General features: G+C 47.5%; 1 protein-coding gene across 1 annotated transcript; it reads left to right on the top strand.

Moving 5' to 3' along the window:
• The first annotated feature begins 1,709 nt into the window (after window positions 1-1,709).
• LOC145337764 (zinc-binding protein A33-like) lies at window positions 1,710-18,130 on the top strand. The gene is made up of 6 exons (XM_080182610.1): window positions 1,710-2,206; window positions 2,300-2,395; window positions 2,489-2,722; window positions 3,269-3,291; window positions 4,307-4,422; window positions 17,580-18,130. Exons 1-6 carry the CDS (start codon window positions 1,736-1,738, stop codon window positions 18,128-18,130), a joined length of 1,491 nt encoding a protein of 496 aa, XP_080038736.1. The 5' UTR covers window positions 1,710-1,735.
• Window positions 18,131-19,287: the final 1,157 nt, after the last annotated feature.

Raw genomic sequence — 19,287 nt, forward strand, 5'->3', positions numbered from 1 at the left:
TCATCGGAACTGCAATATTTTACAGAGTAAATAATTTCTCAGCAAGGACAGTGTGGGGGAAAAGGGCGGAGAATAACAACAGGGAAAGTTCGATGAAATGGTGCAGGACAGGAGAGGTTAAATGTCTAAAGGTGTAACAGTACAAAGTAAAAGAGAATGGGGAACGGGACTGGTGAAGAAGCATAAGGTGGTTCCAGAGCAGTGTTAATGGTTACAGCAGAATGGTAACGGTGGTTAGAATCTGAAGTTCCTGAATTCAATGCTGAGGCTGAAAGGCTGGAAAGGGCAGAATGGGAATATTCCTAATTCCTGTCAGGAACAACTGACACTGCATTACCAGAGCTGTGCATAAGCGGCTGTTGGAGAGATGTGTCGATGTCCTTTTAGAAACGAATACAGCTGTTAACAGTGAACTCAGTAAATTAAGATTAATAATTATTTAAGAATACACTTTAGATGGAACATATCGGGATCATAGTAGATTTTATGCTGTTCAGTGACTCTATGATCCTCTGTGAAGTCTAACGAGGTCCATGGAGAGAGTTCAGTGTCCAACATTTCATCCGGCAGAATGAATCCTATTGCGATTTTCACCAGCTGAACCGACAAAGCAGGAGTGCAGTAGATTGGAGTTGACTTGTACAAGTCAGAATCTAGATGCCAAGGCTGACAGAGACCCTGTTCAGATCCTGATTTCCCCAATCACTTGTTCTCCACTATTACTGTTGTTAAATCCTCGTGTTAGCACAACAATTTATATTTAAATAATTTTTATTGCGGATTTCAAAGCCAACTAATTCTAGCAGCATAGATTGAATTATTGCAGAATTTCAGTCTGTAAATCCATCTCGTCGAATGGTGAGCTCATTTTTTTCAAACAGACACAAAACAAACTCCATATACAACCTGCGCGGTACAAAATCATCTTGTAATCCAAGCCTCCCTCTCAATGCACCAACTCTCTCTACCTCAACCACTCCATGTAACAGCGACTTCCACATTCTCCCCACTCTCTGTGTGAACAAAGTCCGCTGGATATTGGAGGAGAGATTCCACTTCAAATGTTCATTCATCAGTTCAAAGCAAATTACTGCGGATGCTGGAATCTGACGAAGAGAAATCCAGACTGGAAACATTAGCTCTGTTCTCTCTCCACAGATGCTGTCAGATCTGCTGAGATTTTCCAGCATTTTCTGTTTTTGCTCCGTCATCAGTTGATGTTTCTCTGGGTCAGGGTCCCCGGGATGGATTCATAAGCATTTATAAAACCGCAAGTTATTCTTTCTAGAAAATGTACCAAACTTCACAGATCGAACCCTCTAAATATCTTCCCCGTAGCTTTTGTGTAAATTTCTCTTTGACATTTATAGTATTTGATGTTTTCATGTGAGCGGCTGCAGTCATGAACACAATTCAATTTCTGGATCTGGATCTGACACCGAGTTTCACCAGGGTGGTTTTAATCGGCAGCCAGTTCAGACTGAAGAGAAATGTAATGGAATCTCGATCCCGCTCATCTCTCCCTCCTTTCTCCCTCACGCTCTCCCTCTCTCCACTGTCAACATTCCCGGGAGCTCAACCCGCCCCCAACAGGGATCAATGAATTCCCTCCGTTCCCGTTTGGACCGCGCCAGTTTTTATCTCCAGTGTGAAAGTGATGAGGACATGGCCCGCTCTGTAATAATAATTCCCTGAGTGCTGCAGTGAACTTCATCGGGAAATAGCTGAACTGAGGATGTGCGGCAGTAACACCGAAACTGAAAGCGGTTTGAATCAGGAAGTGCTGAGTGTGAACATGGCTTCCAGACAACAGCTCCAGAGTTGGACCGAGGAGACAATTTGTCCCATTTGTCTCGATTTTTTCACTGATCCGGTAACACTGGATTGTGGACACAACTTCTGCCGCTCCTGTATCACCCAGTGTTGGGAAAAGAAGGAGATAAACTCCTGCCCGGAATGTAGAGAGGAGTTTCTAGAAAAAAACCTCAGGGTAAGTCGGGCCTTAGCGAATCTGGCCGAGAAAGCTCGACAATTAAAGTTGAATCCGAAAAAGAAGGAAAGTAAACTTCACTGTGAGAAACATCAGGAAGAACTGAAGCTGTTTTGTGAAACTGACCAGAAATTGATCTGTTACACTTGTGTAGTTTCGCGGGAACACAAATCCCACAACTTCCTGCCCATTGATGAAGCTGTTGAAATCTACAAGGTAAATGGAAAATATTTTATAAGATGATAATTTTATCACATTTTCAACATCCAGCACTTTCATTCTGTGATTTTTTTTTTCTCCCAATCCCAGGATCAGCTGAAATCTTCCTTAGACTCTGTCACAGAGAAGAAATTGGCGGTTCTAGATACGGAACAGAAACAGAAAGGCAAGATTTCTGAAGTTAGGGTAAGGTCTCCCTGTGCTGGTTTTCTGGGATCTCGGTTCGTTTTGTTCCCTTTATCGCGGGACGTTAATTATGTCTCACATTTCATTGGGTAGGAACAGTCGAGCAGTCTGCAGACCCACATCACATCCGAGTTCACTAAAATGCACCAGATTCTCACTGAGAAAGAGCAGCGATTACTCAGAGATCTCAGGGAAGAAGAGGAGAGGATTCTAGAACCAATGGAGAGAAACCTTCGAGAGATTCAGGAGAATTTAAATTCTATTGAGGAGAAACTCTCAAAGTTGCAGAAACAGATGGAGCAAAAAGACGATCTGATATTTCTGAAGGTGAGGGAATATATTGTGGCTCAGTTCAGGGAAACTTCACACAGTCACGAAATAACTTATGGTAACTGTGAAATTAATATAGGATTTACTGAAAATACTAACCAAATTAAACAGAGTTTTGTGTCCCTTCCTGAACTGTTTTCCTGCTGTCTCTGAACGAACGGCTCCCTCACTGTCTGCAGATTCCTGGGAATACCTGAAACTTCCTGAGAATGAGTCTTGATCTTCAACTTGCCTTGTGATTACCTCTGTGTTTCCCGAGTTCAATTTTCTCCTGGAACTCCCATTGTAATCCAGTTCCAGTTCCAGTTCCATGTTGTGAGTGTATGGGTGTGTCTGGTACGGTGTGTGAGAGTCACTGTGTCTGTGAGCGGGACTGATGTTCAATTCCAGTTCATTTGACTCTCCACAATCTTCCTTCCAAAATGCATCACTTTACATTTCCGTATGAAATCTCATCTGCTCTGAGTCTGCTCATTTCACCAGTCTAACTGCTCCTGAAATCTGTTACTGTCACCCTCACTGTTCCTGATTCATTTCTTTCAGGAGGAAGCTTGTCGGGAGAAAAGGTAGGACACGTTCTTGACTGAAATCCGCTGTTTATTAAAATGAAATGTCATTTTCGTTTATTTATTGGTTGTTGTCACAACATTAAATGACCTGTCATTAGGCCATGGAAATTCAGTGTGTCGTTCACGGACCAGAGTTTTAAAAAACTGCCTTTATTACAATGATTTTACATAACTGCTACAATATTGTAATAAATAACCGGGAAGTGTAATTAGTACAATCTGGTTCCCAGGCCGGAAGTGAATCACTTGCCCGATGTTGGCTGTTAGTGCCTGTGACCTTCCCACTGACCCTGAGAGAACCGCAGAGTCCATGTTTCCAAGGAGTGGGTCACCCATGTCCCTGCATGGAGCCTGACCAACCCGAGAAGGTCTCACATTAAAGGGGGAACCGATTCTATTTTTATCCTAAATACAAACTGGCTCTGTGCCCTTAACAACCACTGTAGTGAAGACCTGTATTCATATAGCACCTTTACTGTAAGTTAATATCATAAAGAGTTTCACAGGAGCGTTATAAACTAAATTGACACAGAGCCAAATAAGGAAATATTAATCCGGATGACAGAGGTGGATTTCAGAAGGACAAAAGAGAAACAGAGAGACAGGATCAGGGAGAGAATTCCAGCGCTCAGGATCTCGGCAGCTCAAGGTCCAGCTCTCAATGGGGGAATGACCAAAATCAGAGATGTTCAAGGTGTTGGAAGTAGAGGAGAACAAGATTCCGGGAGAGTTGTGGGGCCCAGGGATTGTAGAATTGGACATTCAGCTTTGGGATGTTTTCAGCCTTTGCCTTTGTTCTACAAACTTTGTCTATAATACACCAAGTGGACAGGTTAAATGTTCATCATTTCCTGCAGTGTTTGATGGCTATTATCAGATTTTGAACCTTTTTCAGGGCATGGCTGTTTCCATTCTTTGCCTTCGAATTTATAAATTATCCATTTTTTAATTTAAAAAAACAAGATTGTCATTTCACTTTGGATATTTTCTTGCTTTTTTTTAACATTTACAGGATTAGTGATGGTGAGCACACACTCTCAGTATTTGATGCCGCCCTTTCTATCAGGAAGTTCAAATACCTTTCTCAGTGCACAGCGTGGAGAGAAATGATGAAACCCAGTATTCCGGGTAAAACTCTTACATTCACTTTCCTGATTACCAATACAGTTGTGAAGAAACTAAACAGACTTTAAGATCCCAGATTCACATTTCCACTAGTTAATCCCTGGAGTCTCCTGTACTCATATTTGTCTTTCTGTGGGTTCCTCTGGGTAAGCGTCTGAACACAGTAAGAAGTCTCACAACACCAGGTTAACGTCCAACAAGTTTATTTGGTAGCGAAAGCCACTAGCTTTCCGTGCGCTGCTCCTTGATCAGGTGAGTGAGATTTCAGTTCACAAACAGGGCATATAAAGATACAAACTCAATTTACAAAATACTGGTTGGAGTGCAAGTCTTAACAAGTAATCAAGTTTTTAAGTTACAGACAATGTTAGTGGAGAAAGGGTTAAGCGCAAGTTAAAGAGATGTTTATTGTCTCCAGCCAGGACAGTTAGTGAGATTTTGCATGCCCAGACAAGTTGTGGCGGTTACAGATAGTGTGACATGTACCCAAGATCCCAGTTGAGGCCATCCACATGTGTGTGGAACTTGGCTATCAGTCTCTGCTCAGTGACTCTGCGTTGTCGTGTGTCGTGAAGGTCGCCTTGGAGAACGCTTACCCGAAGATCAGAGGCCGAATGCCCGTGACCACTGAAGTGTTCCCCGACAGGAAGAGAACACTCTTGCCTTGTGATTGTCAAGTGATGTTCATTCATCCGTTGTTGCAGTATCTGCCTGGTCTCCCCACTGTAACATGCCTCAAGACATCCTTTCCTGCAGCACATCAGGTAGACAACATTGGCTGAGTTGCAAGTGTACTTGGGGGATGGTGTTTTCACGTGAGATGATGGCATCCGTGTCGATGATCCAGCCCGTCTTGCAGAGGTTGCTTTGGCAGGGTTGTGTGCTGTCGAGGTTACTCTTCTCCTGGAGGCTGGGTAGTTTGCTGCGCACAATGGTCTGTTTGAGGTTGTGTGGTTGTTTGAAGGCAAAAAGTGGGGGTGTGAGGGTGGCCTTGGTGAGATGTTCGTCTTCATCAATGACATGTTGAAGGCTGCAGAGAAGATGTCATAGCTTCTCCACTCTGGTGAAGTACTGGTCAATGAAGGGCGCTCTGTCCACCGTGTCCAAAGTCTGAAGTGTCTGAAGCCGTCAGCACTGTGTGTCAAAGAAGTGAAGGGATCTGTATAACCAGAGGAATAGAGCATGAATCTCAGGATGTGAAATAGAATTGCTCTTGGATTTTGGACTGGTCTCCTTGTTATTCTGGGAAATATTTTTTTAATCATCATTTATCAGGAAGGCATACAGACATTCGAGAACAAGTAATGAGCTGTAGATAATCTGTTTGGTGGAATTGGATGACCCAGCAGTGCTGACAGAAAACTATATGCCACATCCAGCTTCATGATGAGAATGGTAAAAGAATGGTAAAAGCTGCACAATACTTTTAGAAGCACAGTTGACAGGGTGCTGCACAGATACACCTAATCAAAGCCAGGCAGATCCGCCTGTTCCTTCCTGTCGGGGAACACTTCAGTGGTCACGGGCATTCGGCCTCTGATCTTCGGTAATAGAATTCCTATTTCATCCTGAGTTTTCACTGTCAGATTGAGTGCTCTCCAGCAGGGATAGAGTTTATGCTTTATTTATACAGAGCATTGGCGAGAGCAGAACATGAGCACTGTTTAAAAGAAAACACCAATTGATTCCTACTCTCGTGTTTTCTGTCCATTTACCTGTTATTATTCCATCACATTTCTAGTGCACTAAGTTGTTCACTAATCTCTTGTGTGGTCTCAATTGAAAACTTACTGAAAATCTAAATACTCTACATCCATCAGCTTTAGCTCCACTATTCTGCTAATTGTATTTTGCACAGTGGCACAGTGGTTTGCACTGCTGACTCACAGCACCAAGGACCCGGGTTTAATTCCGGCCTTGAGTCACTGTCTGTGTGGAGTTTGTACATTCTCCCCATGTCTGTGTGGCTTTCCGCAGGACGCTCCAGTTTTCTCCCAGTCTAAAGACGTGCAGGCTCGTAGGTTGGCCACGTTTTTAAAAAAATGCCCTTTAGTGTCCCAGGATGTGTTGGTTAAATGGATTAGCAATTGTAAGTGTTTTGGGTTACGAAGAGAGGGTCTGGGTAAGGTATTCTGTCAGAGTCAGTGCAGACTTAAAGGGCCAAATGTCCAACTTTTGCACTGGATTCCCTTTCATGGGTCAATCTTGACTGTGCCCAAATTTCCCATCATTTTTTACCACATTCTTTGTTAAAGATTCTTACATTTTCTCTCCTACTGATGTCAGGCTAATTGATCTGTCATTGCCCATATTCTCTCCCCCTCCCCTATGACCCCTGCTCAATAGAAGTATCTCAGACTTAAAGTATGGTGGCACGGTAACACAGTAGTTAGCATCGCTGCATCACAGCGGCAGGGACCCAGGTTCAATTCTGGCCACAGATCACTATCTGTGTGGAATTTGCACATTCTGCCTGTGTCTGTGTGGGTTTCCTCTGGGAGCTGTGGTTTCCCCACACACTCCAAAGATGTGCAGGTTTGGTGAATTGGCCATGTTAATTTGCCCCTTAGGATCATGGAGATTAACAAGCTAAATACGTAGGGTTACAGGGCTAGTTGTTGATGCACACTTGATGGGCCAAATGGCCTCCTTCTGCACTGTAGGAATTAAAATTAACAAATGAACCAGCATCCACCGCTGTTTGAGGAAAAGGGTTCCAAACATCCACCTCTCATTACATGTAGAATTGTTTTCTAAAATCACTTCTGGACAACTTGGTTCTAATTTTTAGATTATGGCCCCTGGTGCTAGGCCTTCAACTAGTGGAAATAGTTTATCCTTATCCACCCTGACCTTCCCTGTGAATATTTTGTAGACTTCTATGAAATCACCCCTCAACCTTCTGAATTCGAGACAATAAAGGTCAAATTTTTCTAATCTCTCCTCGAAACTACATCCTTGAAGCCTAGGTAGCATTCTTGTAAACTTGCTTGGAACTTCCTCCATGGTCAAATCATCCTTCTTAAGATATGATGTCCATACTCCCAGTGAGGCCTAACTCAGGTTTTAGACAACTCAAGCGTAAATCTTTGACAAATTTGCTTGAGTTCTTCAAAAATGTAACAAGCAAAGTGGATAATGATGATCCTGTAGATGTAGTATAACTGGAGTTCCAGAAAGTATTTGATGAGGTGTCACACAAAAGGTTTGTTCATCATGGGATGAGGGATAATCTATTATTTTTGATAGAACATTGGCAAACAAGCAGATAGCAGGAAGTCATGATAAATGGGTGCTTTTTGAGTTGGCTAGATGTCACTATTGGGGTGCCAAAGGGTTCAGCCCTCGGACCCCAACTCTTTATATTCTATATTAATCACCCGCATTCAGGGAATAGTGGATACCATAGCCAAATTTTCAGATGACACTAAAATAGATGGGAAAATAAGTTGTGATAACAAAAGAAGAAACTTATAAATGGGTATGGAGAGTCCAAGTGAATAGGACAAAATTTGGCAGATGAGATGAAAGTGAATAAGTGTGAGGTTATCCATTTTTATAGGGAAAATACAAAGGCAAATGATTAGCGACCTGGGTGTCCTCATGCACGAATGGCAAAAAAACTAGGATGAAAGTATAGCAGGTAAAAAGGAAAGCAAATGGAATCTTCATATTTATTGTTAAAGGTATAGAACAGAAAAGTAGTGAAATGTTATTGCTATTGTGTAAAGCATTTGTGAGACTGTACTTGTGTACAGTTTTCGTGCCCTTTCTTGAGGAGGGATGGAATTGCATTGGAGATGGTTCAGAGAAGGTTCACTAGCTTGATTCTGGAGATGAAGGGTTTGTCTTATTAGGCCGATTCTCTCTGGAGCTGAGAAAAATGTGAGGAGGTATAATTGAGGTATACAAGATGCCCAGGGACATTGACAAAGCAGATTCAGAGCAGATGTTTCCTCTTGCGGGGCGATTTAAACCAAAAGCTGACAGTTTTAAGATATGGGGTGGCAGATTTAAAACACAGACGAGTAGAAATTACGGGGGCGATTCTCCCATTGCAATGCATTCATTTTGTTGGCGGGTTGGGTTGGGAGATGCTTGTGTCAACCTTTACGTGGGTTCCCCAAATTGTTTACAACCCTCGCGCATCTCCTCACCGGGGAAAAAATGGGCCGCCGGGACCGCACTGAAAACTGTCCGACCACTGATTTCCATCACTTACCATACTTTGGAATGCCATTATCGGGATCGACATGACAATCTCCACCCAGGTTAGCGTCTCCCACCTCTTTGGTGTGATGTCACTTTGACACAAATCAGAGTAGATATATAAAAGACTCAACCTGGTGTGGCAGCCTTGAACTGGCGTCAGGAGGTAAGCGCAGTGTGCAGACTGCGAGGGACGTTGTAGGCAGGCCCTGGAGATGCTTGGTGGGCTTCTTCCTGCTGCCTTCAGATGTTGGCCTGTGGATCAGTGATATCTGTGTTGTGGGCAGGGGTGCTTCTATTTTCTCAGAGCTCTGTGGGTGAGGGTCTCTGAAGGAATCCTGCTCAGCCTTTCCCTCCAGAGCACTGTGCAGTGGCATTGTCTTGCTGTGGGCTGTGGTCAGGAGATACACTGAGTGTTGGGAAAGGAGTGGACCATGTGCTGACTGAGGCCTAACTGGATGAAGCATTTACTGCTCCAGGCTGGTGTGCCGAGGTTCAGACATGGACTGCACAGAATCTGCTGTCACTGGGCACACACCTGCTAATGATTTGCAGTCTGTCCCGGCCCTTTGCTGTTTGTAATATAGATAAATGATTTGGAAGAAAATGTAACTGGTTTGATGAGTAAGTTTACAGCCGACACAAAAGTTAGTGGATTTGCAGATATTGATGAGGACCATCAGAGGATACAGCAGGATATAGATCAGTTGGAGACTTGGACAGAGATGGCAGGTGGAGTTTAATCTGGAGAAAGGAGAGGTCATGCATTTCGGAAGGTCTAATCCAGACAACAAACATACACTAAATGGCAGATTCCTTCAGAGTATTGATAGGCAAAGAGATCTGGGTGTACAGGTACACAGGTCACTGAAAGTGGCAATGCAGATGGAGAAGGTAGTCAAGAAGGCATAAGGCATGCTTGCCTTCATCGGCCGGGAGATGAGTTTAAAAATTGGCAAGTCATGTTGCAGCTTTATAGAAGCTTCGTTAGGCTGCACTTGGAATATAGTGTTCTGGTCGCCACACTACCAAAAGGATGCGGAGGCTTTGGAGGGAGCACAGAAAAGATTTACCATGATGTTGCCTGGTATGAGGGCATCAGCTATGAGGAGAGGTTGGAGAAACTTGGTTTGTTCTCACTGGAACGACAGAGGTTGAGGGGCGACTGATAAAAGTTTATAAGATTATGAGAGGCATGGACAGAACTTTTTCCCAGGATGGAAGAATCAATTACCAGAGGGCACATGTTTAAGGTGCAAGGTGCAAGGTTTAAACAAGATGTGAGAAGCAGATTTTTTTTTATGCAGAGTAGTGGGTGCCTGGAACTTGTTGGTGGGGGAGGTATTGGAAGCAGATATAGTAGTGACTTTTAAAGGGCGTCTTGATAAATACATGAATAGGATGGGAATAGGGGGATATAGTCCCCAGAAGGGTAGGGGATTTTAGTTCAGTCGGACAGCATGGTCGGTGCAGGCTTGGAGGGCCAAAGGCCCTGTTCCTGTGCTGTAATTTTTTTAGTTCTTTGAAAGGGTTCCACTCCCTAAATGTCCAGATCATATGTGACCATCAAATGGAGACCATGCAGGTCGATGCATGCCACCCAGGGAGTGTCCATGACAGTTTTGTGCTCAGGCAGTCGGACATCCCCGGCCTCTTTGAAGACCGGCCCAGGCTACCAGGATGGCTACTGAGCGACAAAGGTTACCCACTGAGGTCACGGCTGATGACACCTGTGCGGAGGCCCAAGACCGAGGTTGAGACCTGCTACAATGAGACCCATGCAGCACCCATGTAGAGCAGTGCACCATCCTGCTGAAAATGCGGTGCCGCTGTTTGGACCACTCTGGGGGGGCGTCTCCAGTTTGACCCTGTGTGTGCCTCACACATTATAATTATCTGCTGTGTGCTGCACAACATCACCCAGCAGCAGGGAGACCAGCTGGAGCAGGAGGAGGAAGAGGAGGAGGATGAGGGGCAAGGGGGCGAAGTGGTCGTCCCACCATATGAGGAGACGGAGGAAAGAGGATGGAGGTGATAGCAGGTGCCCGGCTGGGAAGGGCAGCGAGGGACGCCTTGATTACAGCCCGCTTCACCGAGCTGGTGCTGTGCAGTGAGGGGGCTGCAACCACCACACTCCAGGAGCAATTGCAGCCGCTATTCCCCCTCCAAACCGACCTGGGCCCTCAAACCGCCACATCACCCTTCCACAGCCTCTGTCAACCCACCACCATATCCCCCCGAGAAAGATCCAAACCTGTTAATGTGCCTGGGCTGGCAGTGGTTGTGTGTCTTGGTTGAAAGCTGGAGGATGATGACCACTCACTGTTGTGGCACACTGGGATCCTGTCCCTGGAGCCACTCAAGCCTGATCCCTAACCTGTACTCTGAATGCACGCTGCCACCCTGGCCCAAGTAGCTGTCAGGGTTGGGGAGACATGTTTGTTGGGTAATTGGGGGATCGGGGTGGTGGAGGGGCTCACTTGCACTAAGAGTCTGGTGGGTGTTGGAGAAGGTAGGACAGGCACTCTCTCACATGTGGCTGAGTCTCCAAGCACCTCTATGCAAGGGAATGGGGACAACTCTGCACTTTGGGGTGGGGTGGGGCGGGGAGGTCTGGAATTAGAGACACATTAGTCACAGCTGTGAAGTGCAAATAAAAGTTTATTGTGTTCTTAACGTTAGTGATCAATAAACCCTGACTACTGATAACCTTCACCCATGTTCTCTCAGTGAACTAGAACTTTCTAACTTTCTGTGGTCTACTGCTGCTTCGATGTGCGACCCCAGGATGCACACCAGAGGTGGAGGTGTCCAGCAATGATGCACAACCCGTTGCCTGTGATGCCCTTGGCGGGTGTCCTCCGGGTGGCTGGGACCTGGAGGGCCCCAGCTGACTAGCCGCTGGCACTATTTTGGTGCCACCCTGTTCTTCTAGCTGGCCCTGAGATGCCCCGGTGTGCGGAAGGGGGGGGGAATCAGAAGGTCTCGGGACGTCTGGGATCACTTGGACGGACGGCCCCGGCATGGGCCCCAGCCCTCCCTCCTCACTTGTGGGGCCCAGAGGCCCCAGGGACACTCCATGGGATGCCTGGGTGGCTGGACTGAGCTCCAGGAACTCCGGTATCACCTGGCCGTGCCAGTCCTGGAGGCTCAGATGCGTCTCCCCATGATCTGTGATCCCTCAGCTCTGGCCGTCTGAGACTGGGCCAAGCTCTGGAGCCCCTCCACTGCAGCATTCTGTGAGCAAGCCAGGCTCTGGAGCCCCTCACCAGCAGCCCTCTGACGCTGGGCTAAGTTATCAAGGCTCACAGGCACAGCCAACTGTGTCTCCAGAATGCCAGTGAAAGTCCCAGCCATGGCCAACAGTTTCCCAACACCCATGGCTAAGAAACGCTGTGCCTCCTGGATGGCGTCAACACCCTCGCTCGTGGTCTGCTGTGTCTCCGGGATGTCCTGGACCCTGTCACCCATGAGGACAGACCCCTGGGTCACACTTTCCACTGTGGTCGCAACCCTTGCAATGTTGGCCTGGTTCACACACTGTGTCAGCACCACCTCCTGCACCAGCACTCTGTTGGACTCCCCTAAACAGCCTTGCAGTCGCAGCATGGTTGCTGACAGCCCTTCCACAACCCTCCGTGTTTCATGTGCATCACCACCAGCCTTGGCCCCGAGGCTCGGCATCTGGCTTGAGGACAGCTGAATCCTCGCCTCTGGCTAACCACTATGTGCCTGAGCCCTCAGATGTGCATCAGTGTCTGTGATGTGCTCACCAGATAGTGACCAAGAAGCCTCAACACTAAAGCTACCCACTGTGGTGATAGTCTCTGTATTCGTGGGTTGTGTGGTAGATGCCGGTGCCGTTTCAGTGGTGCTGTCCTCAGAAGATTCTTCAAAGTCTCCTTCCAAGGTATTCTCCAGGTGGATCGTGGGCAGTTTGCTCCAGAAGAGCGGAAGCGGGGGTGGTGGTGGGATCACCAATACACAAAGGGCCAGGTTCCCCTGGGTCCAAAACTGCAAAGAAAACACACATTAGGGGAAGGGAGGTCAAACATTCTAAACAGCATCACACTTATTTCAAAGAGGAATTACATTGAGGGCGATGCTTATGCTCACTTGCAAACTGGATGCCAACCTGGCTGAATGTCACCATTCTGGATGAACTATCTCCCCCTGCCAACTCCACGGTACGCTCTTCAACGCTGGTCAGCTGGTGCAGGTCAGGCACACCATCGCCAGTCTGTGCCCTCACGTGGCAGTTATGCTTTTCTGCTGTAGGAGCTTGAGGTGTCTCGCAAGCATTAATATATTCAAATGCATGGTGTGTAATGTGTGCCTGTGTCTCGGGAGTTTTGTGCTGGCAGTTGAGGGGAAAAGGGTCACCACTGAAGGGTGCTCGTTGAGGGGTGAGGGGAAGGGGTTAGATTCTGTTCCTGGGGGAAGGGGGCCTTGTTGAATGCTCGCACAGGGTTTGAGATCTGTGCCAAGAAAGTGCAGAGTTCCAAGTGGGATGCTCACTCAGCCTTGCTGCTCAAAGGAGGTTGTACAGTTTTTTCTGCCCCTGCCGGCCAGAGCACAGTGTCAGGCTCCAGGCATTCACCACTTCTCCCACCTCCTCCCACAATGCCATGGTGACTGCACCCCTTGGACGAGGCACCTGGCTGGGGAAGAGTGACTGAATTCTCTCCTCCATGGCATCAAGCAGGCGCTCTTGGTCGGCCTCAATGAATCTTGGGGCTGATTTCCTCAAATATATCTTTGTGGTGTGATTAGTTGTGTGTCCATTCGTGCAGTTTATATACTGCTCTTGGGGGGTGGTGGTTGCAGTGACTTTGGCCAGTCAAGGGACAGTTGGCAACAAATCCTTGTGAGAAATTTTGAAGGCTGCTTTCAATTGAATGTTATGCGTCCCTCGGGGTGCTGATTGGCTGCCATTCAATAAGCCGCTGAGTCCTGGTGGAGGTGCAATACTCAGAGCTCCGAATTAATAAGCTGCTGTGTTCAGGGCAGGTGCAATACTGAGGACTCCCATTCAAGAGAGGGAATGCTCGCAAGCTGGGGTTGTGTATGGTAGCACAACGCAAGTTTTCTGCAGGGCAGCAGTGAGGTCAGCATGTTCAAGGGGTGGGGTATCCACATTATCCAGATCCGTGGGGCATGGGGTGAGTAGGCAGCAATGTCTGTGCGAGGGGAGGGTGTGCAGTGATGTCTATACGGCGGGGGTCGGGGGGGTATCGATGTCTGTAAGGAAGGGGCAGCAATGTCTGTGTGGTGGGGGAGGGATGTCTCTCTGGGGGTGGGGGAGGTGGTGCAGCAAAGTCAGTAGCGGGTGGGGTTGCCAATGATAAGGCCGGTGATGTCTGCATGGAGATTGTCTCTGCGGGGGAACTGGTTTCGGGGCCACCGATGAGGCCAGCAATATCTGTGGGGGTGGGAGGGTGTTGTGGGGAGCAGCAGTGTTTGTAGGGGGGCTGTGGGGGCAGGCAATGTCTGAGGGGGTTGGAGGGCAGTGCTGGGAGATCTTTTCAGTGATCTCCCAGAGATGTGCACATGCACAGATTCCCGCTCATCTTACAGATTTCAGGCTGTTTGGTGTGAGTATGCTGTGCCCCACAGCATTTAATGATATTCATCATTGTGATTCCTGCAATGCACTGAATGTGGGAGATTCGGGTCTGAAGTTGCACTGAACAGACAGTTGTGGTTTCAACCAGTTTTCCCACCAGTTCCCTCACAGTCATCGCAGGCCTCATCGCTGACCCCTGAAACCATCCCACAGACATGATCGGGACAGATTTTTAATTAGTTTGGCATTGAAGGGGCAGGAAAGTGGAGTTGAGGCTCAGACAAGATTAACCAGGATTGTATTAAATGGCGGAGCAGGTTCGAGAGGCTAAATTGCCTACTCCTGGTCCTAATTCTTATGATTTATACTCTTAGTAAATAACAGGGATTTCAAATTAGATCCAAGAACTAAAACATGATTGTTCCTATTCTGGACACTATCAAATATTAAGGTTTCATCCAAGATCGTAACAAATTTAGGGTTTGGTCTGGTCTGGTATTGTACCAAGAGAAAATGCAGAATTCTAGGGTACAGAGGGAGCTGGATGTCCTGGTGCATAAATCAGAAAACGTTAGTCTGCAGGTCCAGCAAGTAATTAGGAATATAAAGAGGACGTTAGTATCTATTGCAAAGATATCCAGGTATAAAAATATGCAATTGTTCCTGCAGGGGCACAGGACCTTAGTGAGACCATATCTGGAGTAATGAGTACTATTTCTATCCCCTTCTAAGATCATGAGACCATAAGATATGGGAACAGATGGAGGCCATTTGGCCTATCAAGTCTGCTCTGCCATTTAATGTTACCATAACTGATCAAACAGAGGCATTTTCTCCTCACCTATGTCTTAAATGGGTGACCCCTTACTCTGAGATTATGCCCTCTTATCCTAGACTCTGCCACAAGGGGAAACAATGCCTTAGTGTCTGTCCTGTCAAGCCTGCAGAGAATTATATAGGTCTGAATAAAGTCCCCTCTCAATCTTCTAAACTCCAATGAGTACAGGTCCAACTCACTTACCCTCTCCTCATGAGAAAATGTCTCCATACCTGGAATCAATCTAGTGAACCTTCTCCGGACTGCCTCCAATGCCAGTATATCCTTCCTTAGATAAGGGGACCAGAATTGCTGTTGTCTAACTCGTGCCTTGTATAGATCGCCCTATTTTTATACTCCATTCCCTTTTAAGTAAAGATGAACATTCCACTTGTCTTTCCTAATACCTGCTGAACTTGCATGCTAGCTTTTTGTAATCAATGCATGAGGACCTAGAAATCCCTCTGAGCTGCAGCTTTCTGCAGTCCTTCTCCATGTAAATAATATTCAGCTTCTTTATTCTTCCTATCAATGTGCATAACTTCACATTTTCTTACATGATATTTCATCTGCCAAATGTTTGTCACACAGCAAACCTGTCTGTTTGTAGACTCTTTGGGGATGACATTACCATTATACCCCACCAGCTGATGGGCGGAGTGAGCTGGTAAGATTGCCAGAGAGCTGAGAAGTCAGGTTCACACCCGGTTTCTCACCTCACGCGATCTTACCGGCACCGGGCATCAGGCTCGATAAATCTTGCACCTGGAACGGATGCAAGGTTGAATGTATTATTTAAATTTATTGTAATACTAATTTAAACAGAATAAGCAAGCCTGGGATAGAATTATCTGGGATCACTTGCCTGTGTGGCCACACTCCAGTGAGGATCATGTATTGTCCCCCATCAATCTCTCCTTCTTACCTCAGTATTTTCCACTATCTCTCTCGCTACTTCACACAATCAATCTCTCTGCCAAGCACTTACCTTTCCCTCCCACTCTCTATCCCCATTCTCCATCCACTCTCCCAGTCGGCCCCTTCCCATGCTCTTATTCATTTTCACATACATTCTCCTCCTGCCCCTCCTCTTCAAAGAACAGTAAGATCAATAGGTTACATTGGGAGAGCCATTTGAAGAGCAGGTGGGTGGGGAGGGGGTGTTTCAGGAAGAGGAGAGACAGATGGAGAGGTTAAAAGAACTCTGCTCGCCCCCAGCCCAGCAACACATACTACCCCCATTCCCCACCACAGCTCCCCAGCAACTCACACTCCCCCTTACACGGTCCCCGAACAAAGCACGCTCCCCATACCCCCACACTACCCACATTCCATCACAGAACTCACCAACACACACTTCCCACATTCCCCAACCCACAGACCCGCAGCAACACACACTCCTTATACCTCCCCAGTACCCCTGCAATGCACACTCACCACATTACCCCCCTACAGCTCCCCAGCAAAACATACTCCCCACATCGCCACCCCGTCACAAGACAACCAGCAACACAGCTATCCTCATTTCCCCTCCACTCACAAACACAAACCTTGAATCCATGCAGTCCAGGCCTGAAACAGCACTTCTTAACAAATTCTGAGGCTACAGCCCTGCCATTTCAGGGCGTTTCCAGCCCATTCCCCGCCAGCAACAGCCCTTGCTGCTGCCAGCACTAGGACCCAGATTCAGCAATAAGACCCAAGATCAGCACTCAGACTTGGGTCAGCGTTGAGAATCCAAAGTCGAACCCCGTGAACAGCATCAGCCTCTCACCGCACTACAAAATGCAACCTGTACAGCATGAAACAACCTCCAGCAACACAGAGCCATTCGAAACCTGACACTTACCTCCTCACTCACCCTCTCTGCTCTCTGAATGCGACTGGTGTTTTCCTCATTCATTCTAACTGCAGCAAATAAGCTGGGATGACTCAGAGTGAATTTTGTTAACTACATTGTGATGAATACAAATGATGCAAATTGATGCTTCACCCATTTTGTGCAGGCTCCCGATTGTGCCAATTTTTTTGGTGGTAAAATGGGAATGGATACAAAAATGGGCTCCATTCCAGCTGGTCATATCATGCCAGATTTTATGACACTTTTCCAGCACAAAACGGCCACAATGAGGTTGTTAAATTCTGCCCATACACTCCACATCTTCATATTGTTCTCTTACAGCCTGCCACAATATCTGCCACCCAGTTGCTGTCTATACACTGTATCTAAAACCTTCAGGCTCTGACTTGCCCTCTCCCTCATGTTGCTCTCATTCTCTCTCTTCACCCTCCTGCTCCCTCTGGTTGCTGCTCTGTTTTCCCTCAGCCCATTTCAGTGCTCCATCTCCTTCTCTTCCTCCTCCCTTTCTCTCCCTTCATCCTCACATCTCCTTTCTGCTCTCTTCCCACTCCTCTCCCCTCCCTCTGTTCCATGCACCCATCATATTTCTGCTGTTTTTCCCCTCCCCCTCACAAACCTCTCTCCTCTCTTCCTCACTCCTCACACTCTCTCCCCTCCCCACCCCCTCTCTCTAAATCACTGACTGTGTTATTTTAACTTTCCCCCAGCTCCAGCCTCTCTGACTCTGGATGCGAACACAGCGAATCCCTGGCTCATCCTGTCTGAGGACCGGACCAGTGTGAGACTCGAAGACAAACGGCAGCCGCTCCCTGACACCCCGGAGAGGTTTGATTTCTGGCCCTTTGTCCTGGGATCAGAGGGATTCACATCAGGGAGACATTACTGGGAGGTGGAGGTTGGGGAGAAGACAGAGTGGTTTCTGGGAGTGGCCCGAGAGTCTGTGAAGAGGAAAGGGAAAATCTCCCCGAGACCTGAGACCGGATCCTGGATGGTGAGGCTGAGACCCGGAAGAGGTTATTTTGCCCTCACCTCCCCCTCACCGACCCCCCTCACCCCGAGTGTGAATCCCCGGAAGATCGGGGTTTTCCTGGACTATGAGGGTGGACAGGTGTCATTTTACAATGCGGACAACATGTCCCATCTCCACACTTTCACCCACACTTTCACTGAGAGAATTTTTCCCTTCTTCTTTCCGGGATGGAATAACAGCGGGGAAAATTCGGCGCCGCTGACAATCTGCGGGATTAAAGGTCTCTAACAGATCCATCCCATAATTTCACACCGTCTCCCTGCCTCTTGCCAGCTGTAAACTGATGGAACCTGTTCATATTGTGGTTATTATATAGAATTATAATTTACATTGGGGGCTCCATGGTTACATTTGTAAAATGATTCTTCAAACAGAACAATCTGAGAACCACTGGAATAGAAACAGTTTTTCTCAAAGATTCCACAGTTCATCATTAAATCCAAGAAGCAGAAACTCAACATGTTGTTTGTGTCTGTCACTGAGTGAGGGAGGCGGGATTCCGGGGAATGGAGAAGTCGATTGGCCGCAGCTCCTGTCACTCTGAGTGAGGGAGGCGGGATTCCAGATTCCTGGAAGGTGATTGGTTAGAATCCCTTGACTCTGAGCGAGGAAGGGTCTGAAAGTCTATTGGTCAGAATGCCTGTCATTCTGAGCGAAGGGGCGGCCCGCCTGCGGAATCGGGAAGCGGATTGGCCGCAGTGGCTTTCATTCAGCTGAAGAGGCGGGTTTCGTGGGTCTCGGAAACGGATTGGTCAGAGCTCCTGTCATTCACAGTGAAGGAGGCGGGTTTGAGAGGAATGGGGAAGCCGATTGGCCGGTGTGGTGTTATTTACATTGAGGGAGGCGGGGAATGTGAAAGCTCATTGGCGGTTCCGCCTGTTCATCAGAGAAGAAGAGGGTTTTCTCGGCAAACAGAAAGCGATTGGTCAGAGCTCCTTTCACTGAGACAGAGGGAGGCGGAGATCAGGAAACTTGGAAAGCGATTGTTTGGTCCGCCTGTCACTCTGGGGGGATTGGGGGGTGAAGTGGGGTGGACGGGGGAGGGAGAGGAGGAGGGGGCGGTTGGGGGAGGAGGTGGGCGGTGGGGGCGAAGTGGGGAGGAGTGGGGAGGGGGAGGAGGCTCTTCACTCTCACCTCTCACCCCTCACACACTCTCCACCCCACCCTCACACACTCTTCACTCTCACCCCCACACACTCTGCACCCCCACCCTTCACACACTCTCCAACCACCCTCACACACTCCTCATCTCCGCCCCTCACACACTCTGCACCCCACTCCTCACACACACTCCATCCCCACCTCTCACACACTCTCCACCCTCACCCCTCACACAGAGTGTGTTCAGAGTGAACCCCTTATAAAACATTGTTTCGACCACAACT

This window comes from Carcharhinus amblyrhynchos, unplaced genomic scaffold (genome assembly GCF_965287045.1).
Source record: "Carcharhinus amblyrhynchos unplaced genomic scaffold, sCarAmb.v2.hapA scaffold_73, whole genome shotgun sequence".
In the NCBI taxonomy this organism is placed as follows: Eukaryota; Metazoa; Chordata; class Chondrichthyes; order Carcharhiniformes; family Carcharhinidae; genus Carcharhinus; species Carcharhinus amblyrhynchos.